General features: G+C 42.0%; 1 protein-coding gene across 8 annotated transcripts in view; it reads right to left on the bottom strand.

Moving 5' to 3' along the window:
• ncam1b (neural cell adhesion molecule 1b) overlaps positions 1 to 25,884 on the bottom strand; it is a 67,800-nt gene that overhangs the window by 27,398 nt on the left and 14,518 nt on the right. For 4 of the 8 annotated variants that reach the window (XM_052077453.1, XM_052077451.1, XM_052077455.1 and 1 more), the window contains exons 2-9: positions 16,876 to 16,950; positions 16,187 to 16,396; positions 14,333 to 14,476; positions 12,025 to 12,162; positions 11,585 to 11,702; positions 9,871 to 10,031; positions 8,350 to 8,492; positions 5,308 to 5,331 (exon numbers count right to left, since the gene is read on the bottom strand). In XM_052077453.1, coding sequence (XP_051933413.1) covers positions 5,308 to 5,331; positions 8,350 to 8,492; positions 9,871 to 10,031; positions 11,585 to 11,702; positions 12,025 to 12,162; positions 14,333 to 14,476; positions 16,187 to 16,396; positions 16,876 to 16,950 — 1,013 coding nt within the window. The remainder of the gene's footprint in view (positions 1 to 5,307; positions 5,332 to 8,349; positions 8,493 to 9,870; positions 10,032 to 11,584; positions 11,703 to 12,024; positions 12,163 to 14,332; positions 14,477 to 16,186; positions 16,397 to 16,875; positions 16,951 to 25,884) is intronic. The other 4 variants (XM_052077454.1, XM_052077452.1, XM_052077458.1 and 1 more) reach the window with 1 other exon arrangement.

A 25,884-nucleotide genomic window follows, 5' to 3' on the forward strand; every position in this document is an offset into this window, starting at 1 on the left:
CCTGCAGTTATGTGTTGGATCGTCTTAGCTGCCTCTTTGCACAACCTACACCTTGGGTCTTGTCTGGTGTGGTATGGGCCTCAATGGCTTTGGTGTTCAGGGCTCGCTCCTGAGCAGCCAGGATGAGTGCCTCTGTGCTGTCCTTCAGGCCAGCCCTCTCTAGCCACTGATAGGACTTCTTGAGATCGGCCACTTCAGTTATCGTCTGGCGGTACATCCCGTGTAGGGGCTTGTCTTCCCATGATGGTCCCTCTTCCAACGCCTCATCTTCTGTTCCCCATTGTCTGAGACATTCTCCGAGTACGTCATCCGTTGGAGCCTTCTCCTTGATGTATTGATGGAGCTTGGATGTTTCCTCCTGGACAGTGGCTCTCACACTCACTAGTCCCCGGCCTCCTTCCTTTCGGCTTGCGTACAGTCTCAGGGTGCTGGATTTGGGATGGAACCCTCCATGCATGGTTAGGAGCCTTCGGGTCTTAACGTCCGTGGTCTGAATCTCTTCCTTTGGCCACCTTATTATTCCTGCAGGGTATCTGATCACTGGCAGGGCATAGCTGTTTATTCTTGCCATTGAGCTGGCTTCTTAGGACTTGCCTCACTCGATGGAGGTAGTTGGCTGTAGCCGCTTTCCTTGTTGCCAGTTCGCGTATGCCACCCCCTAAGCCAAGTAAAATACCCCCTAAGCCAAGTAATCACCAAGACACAGGCTATGGATACCGCCTCAGAAATGGAGCTACAATCAGTCACCTCCTCTACATGGATGACAATATACATACATATATATATATATATTTTTTGATATCTCTATAGTCTACTATGATGTGCTTGGTCATATCATTGGTCAGATATTATGAGACTATGGGTAAATCGATTGGCAGCATTAAACTAAAAACTCATATACTCAAATACTGTATTTCTTTACATTGTTTTGACATGAAAAACGGCATCATTAGAACAAATCCTCATCAATGTGCAAAACCCTGACAGTGTTTCAAGGCCCCTGACTGACATCGACCATCATGGGTGCTTCTCATTTAAGGAGCAACAACCTTGCATTTCCGCATTACTGAGTGTTCGGGCTTGGAAGGAAACTTTTGTTTCCAGAGGAGACAACAATCTCGCAATTGTAGCTTGTCTCTGACGTCCTTCCAAAACCCTTGTCACGTTAATAGGCTTTCGCCTTTTATGAGCAATCAAATGAACAAATTTATTCCCAAGTACATACTATTTAATTAGCTATCTGGATGTTGGAGAACCCAAATAGAAATACAGTATGTGTATGTGTGAAACAGACAAAAGTTGTTCAACACTATGCAAATGTTCCATCACTTTGTGCTAGACAGAATGTGAATTTAGTCCTCGAAAAAAATCATGAAAAGCCACCATTGACTGGCTACAAATTAATTCTCCCAAACGTTATCTAACTGCGTCTGTTTAATTTGTTTTCAACTCATCAAAACAAAGTGCGAATAGCTGTGTAAAAAAATAAACACAACACAGCTATTCCATAGACATGGTATGATTGCTGCTGAGGTTATGTAGACATATTGGTTTAACTCCACAGTTTTAATTTACGTAGTCACTGCATTTATATTGTGTGATCTCGTAATCTCCCTCCTAATCCTAATAGGGAGTGAGCTTTGCACATCTGTTAGCGGACAATGCCGTGTTGTACAAGTCTAGTCATATGCATTTCTAGGCACCAAGTTGTACAGTGAAGGTCTGCCGTGAGAAGAGTCGAGCGAAGCCAGACAAAGACGTCTTTGAGTGAGAAAAACAATGAATCTGTCAGAGCGCAGCATCTGTAACTCGAGTTGCTTTAGTTTTTGTCCTGCAACAAAAGCGGCATTAAAACCAGGGCCACTGCGGGTGCGGGGGGGAAGACTTCCCGTCTGCTAACTGGGAATGCTCTCCTCGCCACATTCAGATGAGTTAAGAATAAATGAATGAATAGAGGCATGTTTTATGTCACTTGGGTTAACAAGAAGGAAAATGACCTCTGGAGCATTGTATATTATAGCTAGTCTGATGGGTCTGTGTGAGAAGCAAACTCCATCGGAACCCTAATGCTGATGAGACAAATGTTAAACGTCCATCATGCTGTGATTTGTCTGTCTGAGAAATATCACATGAGAATCGATATCGTTGCAAGATGAACAGCCTCAGGACCCAGACTAATCAAGGGGCGGGGCACTTAACTACTGTCTCGTATCTATGAAACCACTTCGACGGGAAACGTCTCGGTCTTCTCAATCGTATGGCTCATTTTCATTGTACAGTTATGACTTGGATTTCTATTCCTCAGTTTGTGCAGGTGTTTGGTTTCCCACATCAAAATAGTAAAGCAGGGAAACTGTCTTCTAAATATTAATGCGGCTTTCCCCCTGCACAGTACCAAGTCGGCTTCAGAACAGTATCGCGGGAGACTGCGAAACTCACATGGCTTTGAACCTATCATTTGGAATGAGATGCACTAACAAATAACAATGGAGAAGAACCAGCATCTCGAATTTTATTTGAAGACAGCAGTGCAGCAAAGTGGAGACTGGAATATATTGCTTGGAGCACCCAGTGTTAAAGCACAGCTGGGCAAGCTACCATTACCACAAAATCTATTTTGTGTGTCATTTCTTGCCTTGTATCCTCACTTTAACTTGTTGAGCCAATGGCTAATCTGCTTGATAAAAGCGTGGCGAACATCTAGTTGTTAGTATTGTGTGGTTATGCTCAAGGAAAACCAACATTAGCGAGTTCTTCCTGCCTCATCTTTTTCGACTGTTTGCGTTTTGCACATGGAGTGACTGGTGTTGGACGAGAGAATGTAGGGTCAGAGACTGGGGGCAGGTGCCACGTTGATTATTCAGTGAAGCACTTGGATATGAAAGATGCCACACTGGTGTATAATAAATAAAGTGTCACATTCATATTGGTACCATCCAGTGGAAAATAATCTTTCGAAAAAGCGGAAGGTTACAGTCAAACCCTTCAAAACGTTTTTTTAAGCAACTACCGGTAATATGATGTGGTAAAACCCCAACAAAAACAATGCCCCATGACCGCAACCACTTGTCATGAAGAATATTCTGCCATTTTTGTGTGTCATTGATGCTAATACTGCTAACATAACATAACGCCTTGCTTTTTGCATACAAAAGGACAGCGACGGTTTTCATCATGTTAATCAGGAATCTGAACCAAACCGGTAGGACTTTCAACTCGTCTGAGGTTTACCACATTTTCCTTTGCATTCCATCATGTTAAACAGGAATCGGAACCAAACCGGTAGGACTTTCAACTCGTCTGAGGTTTACCACATTTTCCTTCTCATTTGGATCATTTCAAAGCGGCTGAACACGCCTTCAGACAAGCAGCTAATTAGCTTCACTGCTCAACGCAATGTACAGATGTACAGATGCACCTGCTTTTCAGTGTTGTACAATCAACCCATGCGCTCTAAAATGAGCCAAACTGGATGCGCTTTCATTGGATGCAGCCACTCTGGATGAAATACAGCTGTTGTGATGAATACAGATGGTTTGGCAGACGGACATCAGATGAAGTTAACTAAACAATTAGCAGCTATTGGTCAGTACGTCATTTTCTTTTGCTCTCATTTTCTGCTCCCGTTAAATCTTCCCAACTAGAAATAGAAATGGGGAAAATCCACTATACATTGGGATCGTTCATGGGGCTGCTAATCGTTTCTTTGAGGCCGTACTCGAAATGTGCAAAACACACTGTCACCATTGTGCCTGAACAGCCACATTCAAGTGAGCTGGTCACTCTGCCCATTCTTCAGTTTTGTGAAATTCGTTCCTTTGGTGGCCAAATGCAGATTTTATCTTTGCAGTAGCAGTAAATGTTTTTCAAGCCATAAAATGCAGATCTTGGAAGCACATTCGATATTAAACACCGGCCACTTTAACTCGATGGAATGGGAGGTGTGAAGTGTTCAAGTGTGACAGTGCGCCTCTGCACCGTGGGCAGAGAGAGAACAGGCATATCGTGACGCGTGTCATATGGCGGCAGTGTTCTCTTTGCGTTTGGAGTGCGGTGCGCCGCTCGCAATCTATTTTTGATGATCAAACACTCGCCCCTGTGAATGTGGCAGGTGGCTGTAAAAACACTGTACTTCTGTTGTCCACGCATTGAAACCACCGGCTGCAATAATGAAGCCATAAAAAAAACCCATCCCTTTCATAGGCCACCACTGATGTTACACTTTGAGAAGAGGAGCGTTTGACTCTCAAAAGACAGATGGGAAAGAGCGACACTCATACATGGTCCATTTGGTTTGACCAAAAATGACTGTCTAGACCAGAGATTCCCAAACTTGACGATAGAAAGTATAAATGGGAGGTCAATAACACATACACATTATTATTAAGCCAATTGTGATGTTTTCACCCACAAATTAAAAAGTGCTAGGTGATGAAATTTAAAAAAACTCAAAACAATTGAATGAAAAACAAAATCACTTTAGCTGCTGTGTTTGGCACGCCACATATTTTAGATAACTGGCAGTAGGATAAAATCAACAATCTAGCTGCGCATGCCAATGTTGCATTTGATTTTTTTTTGTGGTCTCATGTTTTGTATGATTAAACATGATGCATATTTGGGCTTTATTTAGGCTTTTTGTGTGGAGGAATGGGGGGTTCGCTATCTTTTTCCCAACGTTTAAGGTGCCATGTGACTTCAAACTGGGAAAGGCCACTTTATGCCAAGGTTTTTAATCACTGCTTCCCAAAATGATTGATTATTAATGGTGGTCTGACATAATAATTCATTTACATTGTGTTTTTGGGATGTGTTTTCTCCAAACGGTTAAATGTTAGCAACTAGTTAGGGAAAGCCATCTTTGCATGCCTATCTTGTGCTTGCTTTTATTTTGTATTTGTCATGTGTTTTGAACGTTTATGATTAAACGTGATGCTTTAAAATTTGTTTGGAAGGCAGGTAGTGGACTTTGTTTTGGAAACGCTGGTCTAGACAAATACCGTATGGAGATGAACATGAAAGAGACAATGATACCATGATACCATGTTTGAGAGTGATCGGGAGACAGAGAAAATGGTGTTTCACTTTTTTTTGTTTTTTTGGTTACGTGACGACAAACAACGCGACGTCATGCTTCTACGCCAAGAGGGACTATTTGACGAACTACGCTTGGAGTGCATGCAGCAGTCGAGCCGGCGATTGGGCTTTCAAGAAACTTCCACTAAAATGGCATAATTGGATTTCAGCTGAAATCTGGAGGCGGCACACTTTGTCACAGTACAGTTGTGAGCCACGCCGATTTCATACCTGATAGATCCTGTTTAGGTGTGCCTGTAGGGAGAGAATGTAGCGCATGTAATGGAGCAGCTCCACAATCCCGCCACATAGTACACCATTCTCTCCACATTTTCCCCATCATTACTTGGCAGCCAGAGTGAGACCCTTGAGGAAGCGGGCCGCGTGAGATTTGTGAGAATAACTACCGGCAGGTGTTCATTGTTTTTCATCATTTGACCACTAAATGTTACGGGACAATATTGGTTGAGCTTGTCATGATGCAAAAACAAATTGCTAACGTGTGCAGATCACCTCAAGTGAAACAATAGAGAGGATACAATTGAGCGTAAAATGTAGAACCCTTTCAATCACAAGCATGAGCAGAGCAAAATGTGATTGAAAATGTCAAATGAACACGTGCTCATTCGAGCGCTCATTGTGGCAAACACAGTAAGAAGCAGACATCGAGTTTCATCACAGGCCTCTGGATTGAATTGGATTGGGAAAGAGAGGAATTCGGGTTGACTTGCTTGACATTTGGGACGTATAAATAAAATCTAATTTCCGCGTTGACAGTTGAATGCAGTATTGTCAAGCTAATTGCGTGAGATCCAGTGGGCCGTCGCGAAGGAGATGCTTAATTTGGTAGAATTAATGGGCACAAACATCACAGAGTGCTTTGCCAGCAAATACCTGTCGACTACTTTACTTCTTGAAATACAGGTTAAAGGCGCAGTACTTGACATCTCTCCTGATTTTCTATACAAGTTAAACATTTTGTTCCCCCCCCCCACCCCCAAATTTGCTGCCGTAGACTGCAAATTTCCCCAGTGTGGGACAAATAAAGCTTATCTTATCTTAAAATGTGGCTTGGCTTCAAATGAATCATTGTATCTCAACAACACACACTGGATTTTAAAAAAAAGGATATTTAGTGTGAAATCATTTTTCTTTACCAATCCATTCTGAAAATTAACGATGAACCATTTTTACCCATCCATCCATTTTCCGTACCGCTTTATCCTCACAGGGTTCGCGAGGTGTGCTGGAGCCTATCTCAGCTGTCTTCGGGCAGTAGGCGGGGGACACCCTGTACCGGTTATTAGTGCGATAAGTTGATTAACTACTTGGAGGAATTGTCGGTAACCTATGTGAATGTAGTTGTAACTTGACATAGCTGAGAGTGACGGAATGTTTCTGCTGTTTGCAGCCAAGTAGCACACTCTGTTTTGCTTCAATTGCTTGAACCGTCGACCACCTCTGTCCGGACCGCCGACCTCCTCTGTCCGGACCTCCTCTGTCCGGACCCTCGGCAATTTGTATAAAATAATATAAAGTGATTTTTACGTTATACATTTTATATTTTTTGACTATAATCTGCGCATTACCGCGATCGCTTGTTAAAATTATCCGTTTTATTATTTGCGTGCACGAACAGATGTATTGCAGAGGACGCAGCAGCGCGACTGTGTGTGTATAATGGCTGAGCAGGGCATGTCGGCGATAACGATGCGCTGATTGGCTCCTCTGAATTTAAGGTGTGCTCATACATAAGCGTCAGCATATACGATGCACTAATTGGCTCCTCTGAACTTAAGGTGTGCTCATACATAAGCGTCAGCATATACGATGCACTGATTGGCTCCTCTGAACTTAAAGTGTGCCCATACATAAGCGTAACACATTTAAAATGGTGATTGTGTCAGGAAACAGACCCATGCGCGACGCCACAGTGTGCTCACAGCTTCAGCACAGGAGAGCCGCACACAGACAATTAGACAAGACGAATCGCGGGAGGTTTCGATTGTGTGCAGTTTTGTTCCCGTCTACCAGGGGATCTTTGCAGCTGTTTAACAGCAGAACACCGCAACATGGTAAATGAACATCCCAATGGCGTCCTCAAATAATATTTGCATGCCTCAGACATTGCATTCACCTTTAGTGGAAGAACAGCACTGCACATTCCTGTGCTCCCTTGTGTCAGTATTTAAAATGGTTCTTAACTCCTCTTCTGATATATTTTTCAGTGATTTCAGAGGGGATGTGAAAAGGGGAATTGTACAAATGAAAAAAATATTTTTGTTTTCATGTTTAGTATTTATTTTGGTCAAATGAGTATTTTGTTTTGCTTTTGTTAAATTAAGGGAAAAAAGACAACGACTGTTGAACAAAGTTAAACTAAAAATGTCTTATTTCTCTAAAAGGGCTATTTCTATTATTAAGCAGGCACAACTTAACAAAATAAAAGAGTTCCTCTGCCTCAAAAACAATACCTCTTATTATTTGCTGTGTACTGGCAAAGTGAATAATTGTTATTTTCATGCACCCCATTATTGGTTGGTTGTGAGGAGTGATGATTTGTATAAGCTTGGCTTGACCATACTAAACGGGCATATAGCCCTGCTCCCCATGACCGCCATGCATGGGACCGGACCTTGGTCTTATTTAAAAAAAAAAAAAGTGGACCTACAGCATTTCTAGTTGAGGACCACTGCTCTAAATAGTTCCTAGGTGTAATTGTTAGCGCGGATGGTTTTTCGTCTCTGTGTGCCCTGCGATTGGCTGGCAACCAGTTCAGGCCTACTGCCCGAAGACGGCTGGGATAGGCTCCGGCACGCCCTGCGACCCTTGTGAGGATAAAGCGGATTGGAAATAGATGGATTATTATGCTCATCCCTAGTTGTGCATCGTAAGACTGTGGGACATTTTAAAAAACGGTTTAACTGTACATAAGATTACACACTTCCCAAATATTTTAACAGTCTTTCCCAAACTTCTTAAACTTGGTTTCCTTCTCCCCTGAACTCAAACTTCTTAAAATGCATCATACGGTGTATTGGCATCACATCATATGCACATACACTTGTAGGCTAATTATAAAGGCACACAAAATGTGCATCACAAAGACCTTCCATGGCTGAGTGATGAACAATGAAACAGCTGACAGCTTTTTACTGGCCCGGTTGGGGCAAGCCCTACCTGTAATTGTGCCATCCATTCCATAAGGAAGGCAAATCAGACCATGAAGTGAAATTGACAGTCTTGGCTAAGTTATTTGTGTTCATGCTTTACCTGCTCGCCATCGGTGAAGACGCGGTTTCCGTAGCTCCAGCTGATGGTGGGCGTCGGATCCCCCGAGGCCTCGCAAGTTAGCATGACCTGCTCCTCCATCTCGGAGGTGCTTTGGTTCACAATGTAGGTGATCTTAGGTTTGACTATGAAACACAAAGTTGACGCAAAAAAAAAAAAATGAGTGCTGGATTTGGGATGACTTCAAAGGGAGAATGAGAGGCTTGACATGTGAAGGGGAGGCGTCGCGGCTAAACCATAATAAGCTGTCTATTCACGGCAGCAGCAGCAGCAAAAGTATGATAACCACGCAAGGATCCAAATGTAAATTCATGTGGGAATTATGCCAGTTTTAGAGGGCTTGGGCTCTATTTATGTTTACATGTCAGCAAACTGTTTGGGAGGAGTTTGAGGGTGATGCTTGCAGAGCAAAGAAAATTAAAGCACTGGATGTAAATATTGCATGAAGTTTGTTTTTTGTTTTGTTTTGTTTTTTTCCCCCTCACACTCTGCGGAGGATGAACACATTGTAGCATTTCTTCACTGTAACAACTGAGGATTGTACAAAACTCAGCAAAGGGATGTATTTGCAACCCCTTATTAAAATTGCATGAATAGCCACGGGTAATTATTTGGTGACCAAAGGAGCAGCCGCCTTGTTACCGATGTCATTATATAAAAACTCATTGATTTTTTTTCTCCTTTTTTTATGACTAAAATATTAATACAGCATCTGAGTACATGTGTGCGCGACAAAATAGTGTAGGAGCACATACAAAAATAAAAAGAGGACTGGCACTGGTGAAGTAACACTTTGAAGACAACAATTGTATTTGAATTTGAGGATATTTTGACGCTGCCGGGGGGAACAAGTTAAAAACAATATGGCCAGCTCTACTTTGCATTATTAGCTGCAGTTTTTCACTGGACAAAAGGTGAAGGAAAAACAAGACCTTGTCACATGAGAAGGGCATAGTAAACTATAGACTGCCCCCCCGCCCCTTCCCTACCCCTCACCTACATAGTCCAAACCTCATTCACACACACTTGGAGCTTTTTATAGTCTATGTCACATATATACTGAACATAGCGTGTTGTATCCCACTCCCACAGAAAAAAAAGCCTGTCCCATCCCGATGAAAACGACTCTCATCCCCTCCTGCTCATGTTCACTTTTGTAGGTCAGCTTAATTAAAAACAACTAAACGTGCATTTTACTCCTTTATTGAACAAATTGTCAGCCCCTCTCCCTCTTTTTCTTTTTACCTACTTGGCTACGCCTGTCTCAATAACAAATGTTTCCGGATGATGTATTTTCCCAGAATCACGATAAAGGATAGAACGTTTTTCTTTTAATACCACAAGTTTAGTGATGTGAGGTAATTAACGGTGATTAAAGATAAAGTTAACTCCCATCCTGTGGGAATTCCGCGGGAAGAGACGAATGTTAAACGTACATCTTGAGATTCTCGAAGAAAATTCCGCCTCGAATATACACATAGTAAATAAATATTCCCCGCTCACCAAATACTCTCAGACTGAGCTCCTGATCCGTTTCCCCAGCCTTGTTTTTGGCAATGCAGGTGTACTCGCCCTCATCGAGCTTGCTGACATCCATGATGGACATCTCCGAACCATCCTCATTGAAACTGTACTTCTCTGCCGCCTCCAGAGTGATTTGGTTCCTGAAGGCCAAAAATAACAATCTCCATTAATCCATCCCTGAAATTTCAAGCACCCTTGTATCAAAAAATAACAATCTCCATTAATCCACCCCTGAAATTTCAAGCACCCTTGCATCACAAAATACAGTATAGTCACGGATTCCTCCACATATCACTTTGAATCTTACAATTTATTTTAGCAAATGCAGCTCTAGCCATTTATTGGAGGGAAGGTCTTTATTTGTAAAAATGGAGCCCGGCGTTAATTTGTCAGTTGACTGATGGAATACTTGTTACTTTTGTGTTACTGTGATGTGAGAATGAAATGTGAAACTGTCTTCTCCTCCCCCCAACAAGGTGTGTCCCCACTGACATGCATTTCTTATACCAACAAAATATTTGTGAACAGAGAGGAGCTATTTTCCAAATGCACAGTCAACGCTACCAAATTAGCGACTTTTTTCTTGCTCAAACAACGTAAACGCGATGCACCACTTTTAAGTCCGGCAAAGACCACATGAGTGGAATCGTATTCACATTATTTTTCATTTGACAAGAATGGAGCCCAGTGAAAAGGCACTTGCGAAGTCAATTGCGCTGAGCATTGCCAAATTAATTGTGCCCATTCATACATGATGTAGCAGTGGCAACCTTTGACCTGAGGTATGTGATTGTAATTTGCAAAGATTTTTGCAAATTCGCCTGCTCAGCCATGAATTTTGATGGCTCATTTTATGATGCTGATGATTCTTAAACCTATTAAGATTTATGTGAAGTAGCATTTGACAAAAGGGACATTATTTTCCCGAAGACTAAAGTCGGTGTTTACTATCACAGTCTCTATAAAGAGAAATATTCATTCTCATTACTTTTGTGGAAGTTAATGATCAGAAGACAACAATTAAATTATTGTACTGTGTACTCATCTATTTTTTCTTTGAAGGCATTTTTTTGAAGTAATCATCCCCATAATTATTTATGTTAAAGCCATTTTCACTGCATTGTCCGAGAATTCACACAATTGAAGGAAAATGGTGCCATGGCAAAAGGGATAAACACAACCTGTCTGACAAATCAAGGGCCCTATCAGTGTCACACACAACAATGTGCCTATTGAGGACGACAGTCTTCAGGTTTCGCTGTCTTTAATAAGGATCCTATTGCAATGAATTAACCAGTTAGCCTACAAATGTATTTGAGTATGAAATTACATTCGGTGGCAAAACAGCAAGGATTAAATTAGATTTACTTCACTCGGTGACACAAGCTTGTTTCACTGTTTGCATGACTGACAAGATGTAATGCCCCCAATGGTTATGCCACCAATGTCTTGTGTGTGTGTACTGTATATTATAATATAAAAATAAAATGTGTGTGTGTGTGACTTCTCATTTGTATCATGGCCATTATCACATGAACACACAAGCCCAGATAGTGTTCGTAGGTGAACATTAGGAGGCTTCTGCTCGGGGGAGAAGCCTCTATTTGGACACCAATATGGGAATGACATGAAACAATATTACAATTAATGTCAAGAGAATTTTATTTTCACTCTGGATAACAATGCTTCTTACCTTGTCCAGGTCACCATGGGTTCAGGGTAGCCATCGACCGCACAGGTCAACATGGCAGATTGGCCCACATCTGCTGTGGCATTCACCTCTGACTGCCATACTCTGATCGTTGGGAGCACTGACACACGCAAGACACAGTTGAGGGAAATGCATGTCATAACTTCATTCATGGAAGCAGGTTGGCAAACACAACCCAAATGAACATCACAAACGGAACACTTATTTGAGGCGCACATCATTCTCTTGTGTCAGAACTCAAGAACAGACTCCTGTCATTAGCATGAGTGCTCCTGGCGACCCAGTTTCTGTGGGCAACCATTTTCACATTCATGCCTAGAGCCTCTATGGATACCCCCGAGCCCCCCCCCCCAAAAAACCCAACAACAATATTTTTTTTTTAAACAGGAAGATGAGAATACAGAGGCAAAAGCTCTGCTAACCATTTACGACGACCTTGATAACCCGTAAATCAATCTCGCCGCGGGCCATCAAGCGTCCCTCGCAGGTGTACGGGCCCTCGTCGGTCTTCTTTATGCCGCGGATTTGAAGGTGGTTGTTGCTCAGCACCTTGAAGCGAACTTGAAAGGAAGATAAAAGCATCGTGAAGGATTGTCAAGTCCTGCAAAACAGCCAATACAAAACTTGCTAGGTGGCTCAATGGGACCACGGAGACAAGAGTGCTTGGAGTGATAGTTGACATGTTAGACCTGTCAGCAGTCAGGTTTATCTATTGAAAATTTCTGCGATATTCATCCATGAATGCAGTGAGTGATTCCCAACCACTGTGGAGCAGAACATTTGTGTGCTTTGAGGGATCATCTGGTGTGTGACGGAAAGTAATCCAGTGTCACTTAATTGGTATTATTTTCTATTATAATGTTCATCTGTCTCTGCCTGTCATTTATAATGATTAAATGTTCTTGCACTCGATTGAAGAAAGGACAATTAGCCTGCGTCTCCAGCTACTACTATTGATCCAAAAGAATGAACTGAACAGGCAGAAGCAGGTAAATCTGTCAGTAAATTGAGACAAGATCATCATTATTTTGGTTTTCTATACATGCCTTTTAAATATATATTTTGGATGGCGTGCTGTGAGATTTTTTTTCAAATATAATATACGTGCTTCGGCTCGATTAAAAATAGGGAAATAGGGGAAAAAAGGGTATTCATGCACAAGCTCAACTAGATGGGAATACATATTAAGGGGAATCGCCCCAAAAGTAGTCACATTTTCTAGCAAAATTTGCTTATGATGTCACTGGGCTCGTGACGAAAATGAGGAAAAGTGTGATAATCGCCATACAACCCAGAATTTGAACTAATTCTTAGACCTAAGAGGGTCTGGCCGCTAAGTAAAATATCGATAACACCAGACAAAACTCTGTTGCTCATGCCACTTAATTAAAATCACTCAGGCAGTTCTTACACCACACCTAATCTAGCAATAACTGTCAAACATGAGATGAATACTTTTACTTGATTGTAGTTGTATGTTGTTACTTGATACATTAATTTCTTACTTTGTGTTAAAATATTGCTCCCAATGAAACATTGCTTGCTCTGTTGGTGAAGCTAATAAAACCCCCTCACATGAATCCCAATAGATGAAAATGATATGGAAATTAGAACATGGATGTCAACCAAATCAATGGTGTCCATCTTCAGAGGCACCACCGTAGAATCTTAATCATTATTAATACACCTCATACTGCATTTACCACAAATATATCCTTGAAGATAACAACCGGAGTTTGAGATGAAATGTTGACCTAATAAATTCAATCATGTGTTAATTCAAAACATTGTTACAACCGCCGCGCGAGTTTGTGCCCGCGACAACACAATACACTTCGTGATATTGCTCTGGGTCTTGGGTGAATAAAACAGTCAATTCTACTTTCCTATTCAAAAGCAAATTAATTTTTACCTTTTTTTTTTCTTTGCAAATAAAAGTGACAGTGAAACAGGCGCCGTCAGGCAGGCAGGCATTACCAGAACATTTGCATTATAATATAGTCCAATTATTTTGACCAGGCGCTACTTGTCTAGGTTGTCGTTTTTTTTTTTTTTTTTTAAACATCATGCCACTTAAAATTTACTCATTGTATTTCACTTTAGGGCTCATATTATTAGCTGTTTCATTAAAGAAATTGTTACATGAAAGAGAAGGGCTTGCATATTGGAGGTGTTGAAAAAAAAAACTGTGTAGTTTCCCACCCGTTCATGAATGCAGAGCTATTTGTGAACCAGAACAATGCAAATCAGTCTTTGCTTTTCGTTCCCATGTCACAATATCTTTATTTCCCAGTCACATTGTACCTTAAATTTATATTTCATTTTAGGCGTGACATCTACACTATGTTGGGTCAAAAACAAATTTGACCAAATCCTCATTTTGCATCAGAATCAGAATCAGAATCAGAATCATCTTTATTGGCCAAGTATGTAGAACACACAAGGAATTTGTCTCCGGTATAACACGCTGCACTAGTATCATCGTAAACAAGAAAATCATTGAACCATTTTAGAGTATACCAGTAGTTTTGTAGTACCATTTTGTGGTGCAAGAAGAGTGACTATGTCAGTGACTGTTTAAGGAGTTAATGGCTAATGGTTAATGGACTTTTGCATAATGCAGAGATGCTTCCATCCGTGCGCCACTCCAATTGTCACACCAGTAGTGGTTCAAAAATGTAGTCGTTGGATTTCAATTTCATTCTCGTGATCATTGGACTGCCATCTTACCGTCTTTTTCCATTTGTATCCTAGCTCCTTTGTACTTCCAAAGGATGGTGGGCGGAGGGGAACTGATGACGTCACACACGATGACGGCTGTGTCTCCTTCCGTGAACTCTTGCGGTGACGGCGCATTTGTGAAGGTAATTCTCTCTGAAAACAAACAGCGACGTAACTACTGCACTGGTGTCAAACTCAAGGCCCGGGGGCCAGATCTGGCCCACCACATCATTTTATGTGGCTCGCGAAAGCAAATCAAACATGTCAACTTCCATGATGCTTGCTAAAATCTCTACCAAATTTTAAAATGATCATATGTAATAAATAACAGACATATTGTAAGCATTTTATTGTTACCAAACCCATCATTACAGTAACTTAAACAATAATGGAATAAAGTTGAGTTTGAGTTTGACACCCCTGAACTACAGTATACTCATCGAGTTTCAGTCACGAGGATTTTATTCACTGTTTAATGTACTATATACTGTTCTTAGGGAACAGTATATATTTTTTGAGCAATTTAGCAAATTTTGTCACGTAAAACTACAGTTTAAAACCAATTAAAAAGGGCTACAAGGGAGAAATGAAATGTAGCAAGGATGCGCACAAGATTATTGAGCCCATTGGAACACATTAAAAGACACCGTCCCCACATGTTAAACACTGTGCGCAGGACTCATTTGTTCACTCAATTTGTTCATTTGTTGACTCAATTGTTCACACCAGGGGCTGCCGTTTTGGTTAATCGCCACAAATTGTCATTACTGTCTCCACATAAGATAATCTTTCAGATTGCACAGGGAACTTGTAATCGTCCAGACTTTAATTAAACTGGCAGAGACTCTTTATGTGCATCTGTGGCTGCTGCTGTTTTGGGTAGCAACCAAGTTCTAATGAGCTCTGCTCTTAAGAAATAATGTCTACGTGGTACTAAGAAGGCCCATGCAGTGGCGTAAAAAGAGTTTTTAATTTTCAGAGAACGACGATGCGGTAATTTAGAGAACATAAGGTTTGCTTGTTTTGCTAATCATTTTACAATTCGTAGAATCCGCTTTGGGCAAACAAGCCATTTGTTGAACTCATTTTGTGATTACCAGCTCCTTTGAGGAGGATTTTCTCCATTCAAAATGAGTTTTGTCAGCATTCTTCTCCCTTGTAATTTAATCAAGTTTACTGCAGTGAACTTCCGTTCTAAACTAACCATCTGATTGATGGAGTTTGCTGCTGGCACTGAAGCGCTACGTCGACCGAATACACTTGACCTGGCCAAATGTTGCAGACTGGCATTGAGCTGCAATCTTATCTGGTGACAACCCGTGGATTAAAAAGATAAAAGTGCGCTTTGTAACAGCCTGTGCCTACAGGTGGAAGTAATAATTGGTTGGAGAAGATGGGGGCGACATTGCGGTGGGAGGCAGTCGAGCGATGACGTTTGCGTTCCTTTTACACAGCTGAGAGGTTTCCTTTTCAAAAAGTAATGTATTTATTTAAGATCCAAGCATCAAACTATGTAAATAGATTCTCCTATTTGTTATACGCACGGCTGGCCGCTTTCTGTGCCATTTAAAACAAACAGTGAAAGTGTTGACAAGCGAAGAAAACTCGTCTGATGGACATGTGCTGATGCACAGCATTCATGGAAAATAAAAGACATTCATCACAGGAGCTGCAAAACAGACAGCATCATTAAGCAGCCTTCTAATGGTCTTCCGACCATTTATCGAACTGATGAAAAATCTATCGTCTGGCGAAAAAAAAAAAGCTAAAGAGTAATGTGATGCCCTAGAGCAGTCAATAAAATACGACACATTTAATAAAGAGGTTTTTTTTCTGCTTTGACATTGAGCGGAAAATACTCACGGAAAATTTTGATGTTAACCGTAGACTCTCCCTGCTGATCTCCATTGGTGGCGACGCACTTGTACGTGCCGGCGTTCTCCGTCACTGCTCGGTACAACGTGAGGATGGATGACGTCTCGTCGTTTCGGGTCACCGTGATGTCCGGTCTGTTGGGCTCTATCCTTTCGCCGCTCGGCCCGAACCAGTCTATGTGCTTAGCCCCACCCATAACTGATGGGTAGCAGCCAAAAAAATAAAATGAGTCTATCTATAATGTATGTTTGTACAAAGTAGTAAAGCAAAGTCAATCTGTTCCCCTGGACCGAATAGTGCTGACCATACTTTCTATTTTATGCACAGAAGCCTTTGCTATATGGGCCTCGCAACTGACGTTCCACCAGCGCTGGCCGTGTGACTCAGCAACAAAAGGCTGACTGATAATTACATAATCGTACAGACAACAATAACAATTCAACATGGTGGTAATCGTACTCAATACAGTACGTTGTGGTGAATTGTACCTTGTTCTCACCAAGAGCAAACAGTACGATATGTAGCCATTATCTTGGATGATCCGTTTCACTCGGTGTCTAAAACAATGGTGTGCACAAAACAATAACAGCCTTTTCGTCTTTTGGGTTAACGCTTCAAGTGCGTACTGTCAAAAAAAAAAAAAACATGACAATGTCAGGACAACTTGTCAAGCTTACCTTCACACATGAAGAATTTGGACTCCCCGAGACTGATTTCACCATGAGTGGGTGTGATCTGCACATCCAGTGACACTAAAGGAAGGAGACACAACAACATCCAAAATGAAAGGGAAGGAATGATCAAACGTTGGCAATCGCCTAGAAACCATAAGCAGACCCTCAGTTGTCAAAAAAGGAACACCCTAAATTCAGAAATCATCCATGTTTCCAAAAAGAAAAAATGCCTCCAAGATCTTCATTAACAATTCACAACTGACATCTCTGGCCGGGATGATCAATACAATTGAGAGTTGCTTAACATGACAATAATAACGCCGATCAACTGTGTCTAGTTTGCATGTGAAGAGACTCAACTCTCAGTTAATGAAAATCTATATATATATTGCGTGTCGTCCCGCACGCGGTCTGTCCTTCCGTCTGTCCCTTTTCAAAACGTACCTACTTCACCGCGCCGCTGCGCGCCGCCACTGCGCACCGCCACTGCGCGCCGCCACTGCGCCGCTCAGGCAGTGGCTCACTACGATCGCGCGCGCATCTTAGCGAAAAAATGTTGTCTACCCACAAGCATTGCAATGAAATTGTTAGTTATTTAGTAGAGCTAAACATCTCTTTATTTTCGCGATAAGCAATGAAGATGAACAAAAAGTTGAACCAAGCAACAACACTTTTGTGGGCCGAAGGCCCACCTTACCAGCCTTCCGCAGGAACTAGCTGATGAGCCGCCCGGAGGGCGGCGAACCACCACCTTACCAGCCTTCCGCAGGAACTAGCTGATGAGCTGCCCGGAGGGCGGCGAACCAGCTAGTAGGAACATATTTTGCTAAAGGTGGCACCTCAATGATGTTTACCAGTTACTTTGGATGGTGAAGACAGTTGTTTTCTTTTTTGCGGCTTCTTTTGTCCTTCAATTAAGACTCTTGGAAGCAGAGATGCAATGTGGGCGTACATGGGTAAATGCCTACACTTTATCAATGTCTGGGTAAGGAAAAGACTTGATTTATTTTTTGGAGGGATTGGTGGGGGGTTGGTCACAGGGTGAGGTCTGGATTGAAGCCTTTTGCTTCCTAATTAGAACAAAGCTTCACTTGTTTCCCAAGAGGAGCGGTTAGGGTTTCCCGCAGTTGAGAAATGTAACTAAATGGGCCCAAAATCCGGCTCTGTATCGCCGGGGTGTTAGGGCGAAAGCGAGGGGAGTGACAAAGGGCAGGAAGTTGCACAGAAAAGGCAAACTGACTCAGCCAGTAATGTGGATGGATGCTTACATTTAACTTCATTTTGTCCTCTGGTGTTTTGTAACAACCCCATTAAAACGCAATCCCCCACCCTCAAAGAAGGACCCTTGTGCAGACGTTTGACTGTCAAAATGCGGCAAATATGGATTAATGACACCACGCTACTATTGTTGATCAAAAACAGGAGTGAGTGTCACACCCTGCATGATATCAAAGTCAAGGTGATTAACGCCAGGAGCCTCTGTGTGGTATGCTTGTCGCGTGACACCAACCCGCAAATGCTTTTGTCACATTTGATGTGCAAACTGCCCGACAGGGTTTTACGTCTTGCTGAAATCCTTCTGTTTTCTTTGGATCATCGATCACCTTCCCGAGATGTAAATGTCAGGTTCTATTCAGTGCAAACACTCCATCCCTTGTTCACGTCAGAAGACATAATCAATTTTGTCCTCCTGTTTACGAAGAGCAGCACACTCTCTCTCAATGACATGAAACGATAGCCCGAACACAGAGTGGTTCACTTTGATCCGAAGCAGATGCAAGACTCCTCTCTGTCATATAGTTATGAACCAGACACTAATAGCTCTCTCGTCTCAAACGTTTACGAGGCTAAAAAGCTGCGGGAGCATCAGTCTTGTCAAAGCGGAGAGGGCGGGGTTGCAAGTGACACGAGCAACTGGAAATTGAATCCGAGTGTGAACCCCCCCGCCCCGAGACTTCTCACCAGTGGTTAGTGAGTGTGCCCCGAGGATGAGAGCGGCGTAAATTAAAATGTCAATGTGCTTTTGAACATATTTGACTCTGACAGAATCAAAATAACTCATTGACACATCGCGAACATAAGCCGAATTCACATCGCATGCAGTCTTGTGGCAAACCTGGCAAAAAGCCACACTGATACTCGAGCACCGTTGGCTTTATAGGCATTAGAAAATACCTGCAAAGTTGTGAACTAATACTTGAAATGTCACGATGACGGTGGCCTCAACGAGTCTTAAACATTGTTGGGAGGCAGAAGTTTCACGGGCTCGGCTAACGTTACTACACAAACGCCACGCCCCAGATTTCTTTTCATAAGCATAATCACATAGCTCAGGGGTTTTGTGACACATCTGAGTTTTGTCTGGATGATTTCATATTCGGTTCGTTTTAGAAACACAAAATAGTATCGTTTGCGACGTGTAATGAATGCCTTTTATTCCCCTAATACGTCACAAACTTGTTGGGTAAGGACATCATACATTTGAAGCATGAACAGTTCATGATTCATTCAGTAAGAGTCACCTTGGAACGCATGCCCCAAGAGCTTTTCCGGGTGCTGCGTACCACTTAAGTGGCAAACCTAACTAGAGAATTTTAATTCCTTACAAACAGGAGCAATCTGTCTGAATTTGAGTCAAGGATTTTATTTCTCTCTTTCCGGGACGGTGGAGACTCGCCTTGCTCAGAGACCCGAAATGAACTCAAGTAGATGAATGTGGCCTCATTCTGGCAAAACATGGAATGGTCCTGTAGTTCAAGTTCTCTTTCCATTTTAAAAATGCCTCAGTTTGGGGTCTTTAGTCCAACGATTATGACCGAGAAAGGAACATTACTAACTCCCAAATTCTCTGTCGCTTCGCCTTATTTTTAGGCTTGTGCGTCACAGTGCGAATAAAATATGAAATGCGGATTGTAGGTTACATCATATAACGTGGCCGGTAAACTCAGTCCACCTCTGCCCTTATTTGGTGTCTTTTGTCATTTTTGGTCCCATTGCAATTATGGACAATCTGTCAGACACTTGCAAAATAGCCGAGTGCAATTTCGGAGAACTTCTCATGCCGTGCAAGCTAAACTCAAGATGTGTTCACATGCTAGCTGCAGTTACTGTCAACACTGGATATAAAAAAAAAGCGTTTTGAACCGAAGAATTGTTTTTGGATTTAAAAGATGCAAGTGTATTGATTTGAACCGAACGAGTCCTTCCACAGTATATTAAGATGAATACTGACTTGCACATTTAAGGTACCAACAAGTCCATTCAAAAGTTGCGACAAACCCTCTCACATTGAGTCGTACCGTATCGAATCGTAATCGCATTGAGTCAAATCAAATGAAATAATTCCACTTTCAAGTCAAACTTTACTCTGAATCGTTTCATACGTATCGAAAACCGTATTGAATCGTCTTTTGTGGAGAGATACACACCCCTATCATTTAGGCTCACTTGTCCGGATCGACAGCAACACACTTTCTCACCATGATTGAATACTTTGTATTCAGAGCACTGCGAATTTTGTCTGCAGAATCGGCTTCAGGGTCCTAAATTAGTTACTACAAAATACAGGGGCAACAAGTTCGAGTTGGCCTCAGGTTGTAGTTATTGCTCGAGACCTCACAGAGCAAAAAATGAACTTTTAACTTGCATTTGCAATTCATTTGTGACTTGTGAACATTTTCTGTGGCTGTGGGCAATGTCATATTTGTATGCAGCACAGTTGTGACGACAGAGAGAGAGAGAGACAGAGAGAGACAGAGGGAGAGAGGGAGAGAGAGCAAGAGGCAGCTTGCCGTGTCAATAATTTATGCCTCCCCAGGTCATCAACCGCTTTCGCGTTTGTTGTGAAATTTAGGGCTCCACAAAGTAAACACACATTACTTGCAGACTACCAGTTATTTTCCCATAATGGGGTTGGGGGGGGGGGGGTGAATTGTCACAAAATGCCTGTAAATATATTCCTTCATATGCAGGTCACATTGGTGTTCAAATTTACGAGACTTAATTCTTCACCATTTCCTCAGCCCAGCCTATGAGGCATTGTCTGCGCGTGTTATTATCAAGATCACTCGTGCTCGCATGTGATGGGCAGGTGGTTGTTTCATGAATGCAAATGAGCGACGCTAATGATCAATTGGTTCTGAAATATACATAAAAACATTGCCAAAACCCATCCTCTGTAGTCAGACATAAACCATTTGAATTCAGGCTCCATATGGGAGTGCACTGACTTTTCCACGGTTACGCTGCAAGTGACTGATAAGCGCACAGATACAATACAGAGAGATGGAAATATATGCAGCGCATGGTCCCTGGCCCCCACCGTCTTGAGATACCTTCGAACAACACCCTGGGTGCTGCAACCTTTGCCGTCGTGAGATCGGAGCCGTTACTCGCTGCACATCGCAATCACCCTCATTATCTATTTGCATGATGTCAAACATACATAGAATGACACCCTCTCGCTCCTGACACATGATGACAGCCAGAGTTAAAAAAGTAAGTACCAGTGAGATAAAGTAGTGTGGGGCGCAGGCGCACTTCCCTTAGGTGGACTTCATAGGAGGCACAGCAGCTTGAGAAAACACATTTTGGAAGCTGCCTAAGCTACGACAGTAGATATGAAAAGAAATCAGCGGTCGGGATGGGACAAAATGTATCATGCATTTACTTTACAATACAGTATTAAGACACAATTGTCCTTCTTAGGGTGCTTGATTACAGCCATTCAAAATATGGAAATATTCAAAATGAGATCCTTTTTCTTTCATGTTTTAGTATTCCCTGAGGGTACGGTGTGCTCACTGTCTCACACTTTGAAAACCCACTGATCTAAAGATCAAACCTGTCTCTCAGACTGTTATGCTAGCCATTGCAGCTCAGGATCATGAGGGACATCCGGTTGAATAATTTCATCAATCTATTAAAGGGCACCACGTTAATAAATATTAAAAATTTCATTTTGTCAGAAATGTCCCCAGTGTGGGACAAATAAAGGATATCTTATCTTATCTTATGATCTGACGATGCTCAATTTAGGGCAGGCAGTCTTTTGGATGCAGTCTTCAATCATTCATCTGTACATGTGCGCTTTGCAGACTAGTAATGAATGTTTGTACTTTCCAATATATTGAGCTTTTCCTGCCTCATGGCCATGTGAGACTTATTGAAATCACACTCAAGATTTTTAGGGATATTCCCTTAGAAAGAAATATACACCATAACACCGAACAGATGCAAATCTGTATTGTCTTTATCCGATCTTAACTTATTTACTGATTAAGGCTTTGGCAATTTATACTTGTAGAAAAAGTTGGGTTGTGTGGCTGTTGGCCGGATGTCATGACAGTTAGTTTTGTTTTGTTGTTTTCCAAGTGTTCCACATCAGATTACAGTTGAGCAAAGACTGAATCGGCAGTGGCTTTGAAGTATCACAACACGACTAAACAACAATCACTTCTACACCATTGACCACATTCTTGACAAACTATTTCATCTCAAATACCTTATCCCAAAAACCTAGATAGGTTTTCACTTTCAAATGCCACCAGAATACAAACATTGAAAAGGCAACAAAGTTGTTGCATTCACTCGCACAATTCAAGGAATTAAAACAGTATTTGCTTGCTACTCATGCCTCTCTGCCGCGGTTACTTTCCCTCGCTGCCAGTTGCTATGGAAACATGTTTTCTCTCTCTCTCTCTATTCCCCCCCCACCTTGATGGTCCGACGTGGTGGTGTGATAGTTCGACTTCCACGCAGGTTGCCCACAACATAACCCAAACGGGTTAAATTCCACTGTGAAATCTCATTATGTTTAAATAGCCAACATTACAACGATTCATTTCAGCCTCTGCTTGTGGCGCCCTCATGATGGCAATAACCTGGCAGGCTTCATGCATGCGTTATTTTCTAACCGCAAGAGAAATCCATTCCATGCCGCTCACTGTAAACCCCCCAAAGTGTGTTTTTAAAACCTTTCTCCCTGCAAAAGTGGAACCACTGGAGCGGAGCCACTGACAAACAGTTGCACCTCTACTTATGAAATTAATTGGTTCTGGAAGAAATTTCTTAACTAGAAAATTTTGGAAGTAGAGACGCGTTTTCAATGTAAATACCCTAATCCGTTGCAAGCTCTCCAAAACTCAGACAAAAATGTTTACTAAAGCATAAAATGCATTAAAATATGGAACAAATACATGTTACAATTAGATCATTGTCCAATAATTATTATTTTTTTTCCATGATGGCGCCCGAGTAGGCAGCCTTCGGGAAGTGCTCTTCAAGAGCCTTGCTTTTTTTGTTCTTTTTTGCTGTTTTTGTCTTTTGTTTTGTCACATGTTTGTTGTTTCATTGTGTGGACCTGATATGGACTGTTTTCAGCGCTTTTTGGCCACGACATTCGTCAAAGGAGAAGTATCTGTGCTTGGTGGTTGCGCCTTCTCGGCAGCACGCCTGTACCAGCACAGATTTTGATTGGGAGGAATGTCGGCGCCACTGACTGTCTGTGCTGGACAGACCTGGGGCGCTTGTGTTTTTTGCGCCAGTAATGGGCAGCATTTTTCACAACCCCGATTTGTTCAGTGGCTATGTCAGCGCTGTTGGAAAGTTGGCGTTGGTGCGGCTGGATGGATGGCCGCTGAAGTTGAGGATGAGGAGAGAGGCGCGTTGGCGAAGAGCGCCGATGCGTATTTGGAACTGTGAGTCGCCGCTTGGAATTGAAATGGATTTCCATGGGACAGGAGAAGTGAACCAATCTCTTTTTTCGTCAATGGATGCTACAGCTTCTTGTTGACTTTGAAATTTAGCTTGTAGCCGACATGTGCACATTTTGAGCATGACGTCTCTGATCCAGTGGTTAAAGGACACTTTGATTCTCTCGTCTTTCATCTCAAACCGCTTCAAACAACAAAGCGTGTGACGGAAAAGTGGTTAGGACTGCACGACTGTCCGTGTTTCATGTTATGTGTTGTGTTTATTATTTTACTTTATGTTAACTGTTTTGTAAAGCGCTTTGTTACAGCTGCCGCTGTTGTGAAAGCGCTATATAAATCAGCATGTATTGTATTGTATTGTATTGTAATAAATGACAGTTGGGCATAATGTAAAAAAAAAAACAAAGAATAGAGGAAAGAATAAAAATGAATGTCATTTAACTTTTAAATATGTCCTTGGTTTTTTTTTTGCCCTCCTTTGTTCATGTTTTCCCTCAGAAGTAGTTTTTGCCTGGCGTTTTGTCGAGAACTGATCCAAGGTCCCCAGTGTGGGACGAATAAAGGATATCTTATCTTATCTTAAGGACGTTTGCTTTTGTCAGTTTTTAACAATCCTTTGAAAATGTCCAAGGCAAACATCAGCATAGTGAGCGATCGCCCGACTGGTGAACACTTTCTGGGTGGTTTAGATTTCCATAAAACGATCCGTACGCCTCATGGCCCGAGGGACGAATGACGAGGACGCTGCATAGACACATTCTATCTATTTACACATGTATACACATGCGGTAGAGGTCCCTCTGAGCCAATGGGACGCCAGGATGATGATCGGTAATAGCCAATGGCAGAGCATCTAAAAGTATGTTGCGTTCAGGGAAACTCAGAGCTGCCAGCAACAGCCCATACTGTATGTTTACCTTTTGTATCTCGAAATTTCTTTCGTAAAAAGAGGCAGTATTTTCCTGTTGAGGCGTTTTGTCACTTGAAAACTTCGTATGAAGAGACGTTCGTAAGTAGAGGTACCATAATATTTATTTCCAGCCGCTTGGCGTGTTCACCTCAATGGTATTAAGATCAGCAATCAACCAAGTCTAGTAAAGTAATAGAGAAACTATTCACATTTAATCCGTGCCAATGCTAGTGGGGGTAATTTCAAGTCTGACACAACAGGAAAGTGCCGGAGAGGCAACAGGAGCACAAGCTAAGATGCTACTGTTGAAATTATTGAAATTCCTTTTGCCCCGCCCCCCAAAAAGGGTTTGGTCATTCTAATTGGAATATAAAATGTATCGTGTGCCATGTCAGTCCATACAATATGCTCCGTGTGAAGCATGTGTTCCCATGTGTGCTCCGCAAGGAAGGGTTTCATTCAAAAAATAAATAGAGGTGGGAAGATGAGCTTTATTTCACAAAGATCTCGGCTTTGTGAAATAAAGCTCATCTTCCTATAGCTGAAGTAATATTGATCTTCTGACTGCAAACTCGTTGACACTGCGAGTCTGCTGGTTGCAGCCCAGGAGTGCATCCATTTGGCCTTAACTACCCACAATTCACAGCAATTAAGTAATTATTATGCCCATCTCTTGTCTCATTGCATTAAAAAAAACTATACCAATACTAAAGCTGAAATATGATTACAATGAACTCTTACTAATAGGACAAAATCTTCCCGAATAACATGCCTTTTTCTCTCTGGCAGAGATGCAACTCTGCAAATAGTAGTGCACTTCACTTCAGTTGCAGAGCAGAATTCGCCCTCATTCGGGCAATTTATTGTAAGTGCCCCTCAGCATCTGCCTCAGCTGCGCATCACACAACAAAAGCCCAGGCAGTTGGAAAGCGGCACGTCTGTGGCCCATCGTGCTGTGTACTTCTGTAATGACTCAGTGGAAAGATGAGGGGGGAAAGGAAGAGCAAGGTGGAATGAAAGCTATTGTACCTATTTTTTTAAAAGCCAAAGTGAAACTGAAAAATCATCCGGCACAATTCATTCTAAACCTTGTGAGCACATTGCACTAATGCCATCGTGCAATCGAGGGTGAGTCACGGGGAGAGATTTCACGTGAATTCCAGGGCTACCGATGAACTATGCAATCTGCCGATGTCCGCGCGAGCCGAGCAGTCTGTCACAAAAGCTTAAAAATTACACGTATAAGCGGTGAAATGTAAAGACTCTCTCTTGGAGACTCACTGCTGGAAGAATAAGGAGTCTGTGTGGCCTGTACAAAGACTGAAATGTTAGCGTTTTGACAAGTACAATGAAACAACACAAACAAACAAAGTAAAAAGCGAATTCTGC

Source organism: Hippocampus zosterae, chromosome 10 (genome assembly GCF_025434085.1).
Source record: "Hippocampus zosterae strain Florida chromosome 10, ASM2543408v3, whole genome shotgun sequence".
NCBI classification, from domain to species: domain Eukaryota; kingdom Metazoa; phylum Chordata; class Actinopteri; order Syngnathiformes; family Syngnathidae; genus Hippocampus; species Hippocampus zosterae.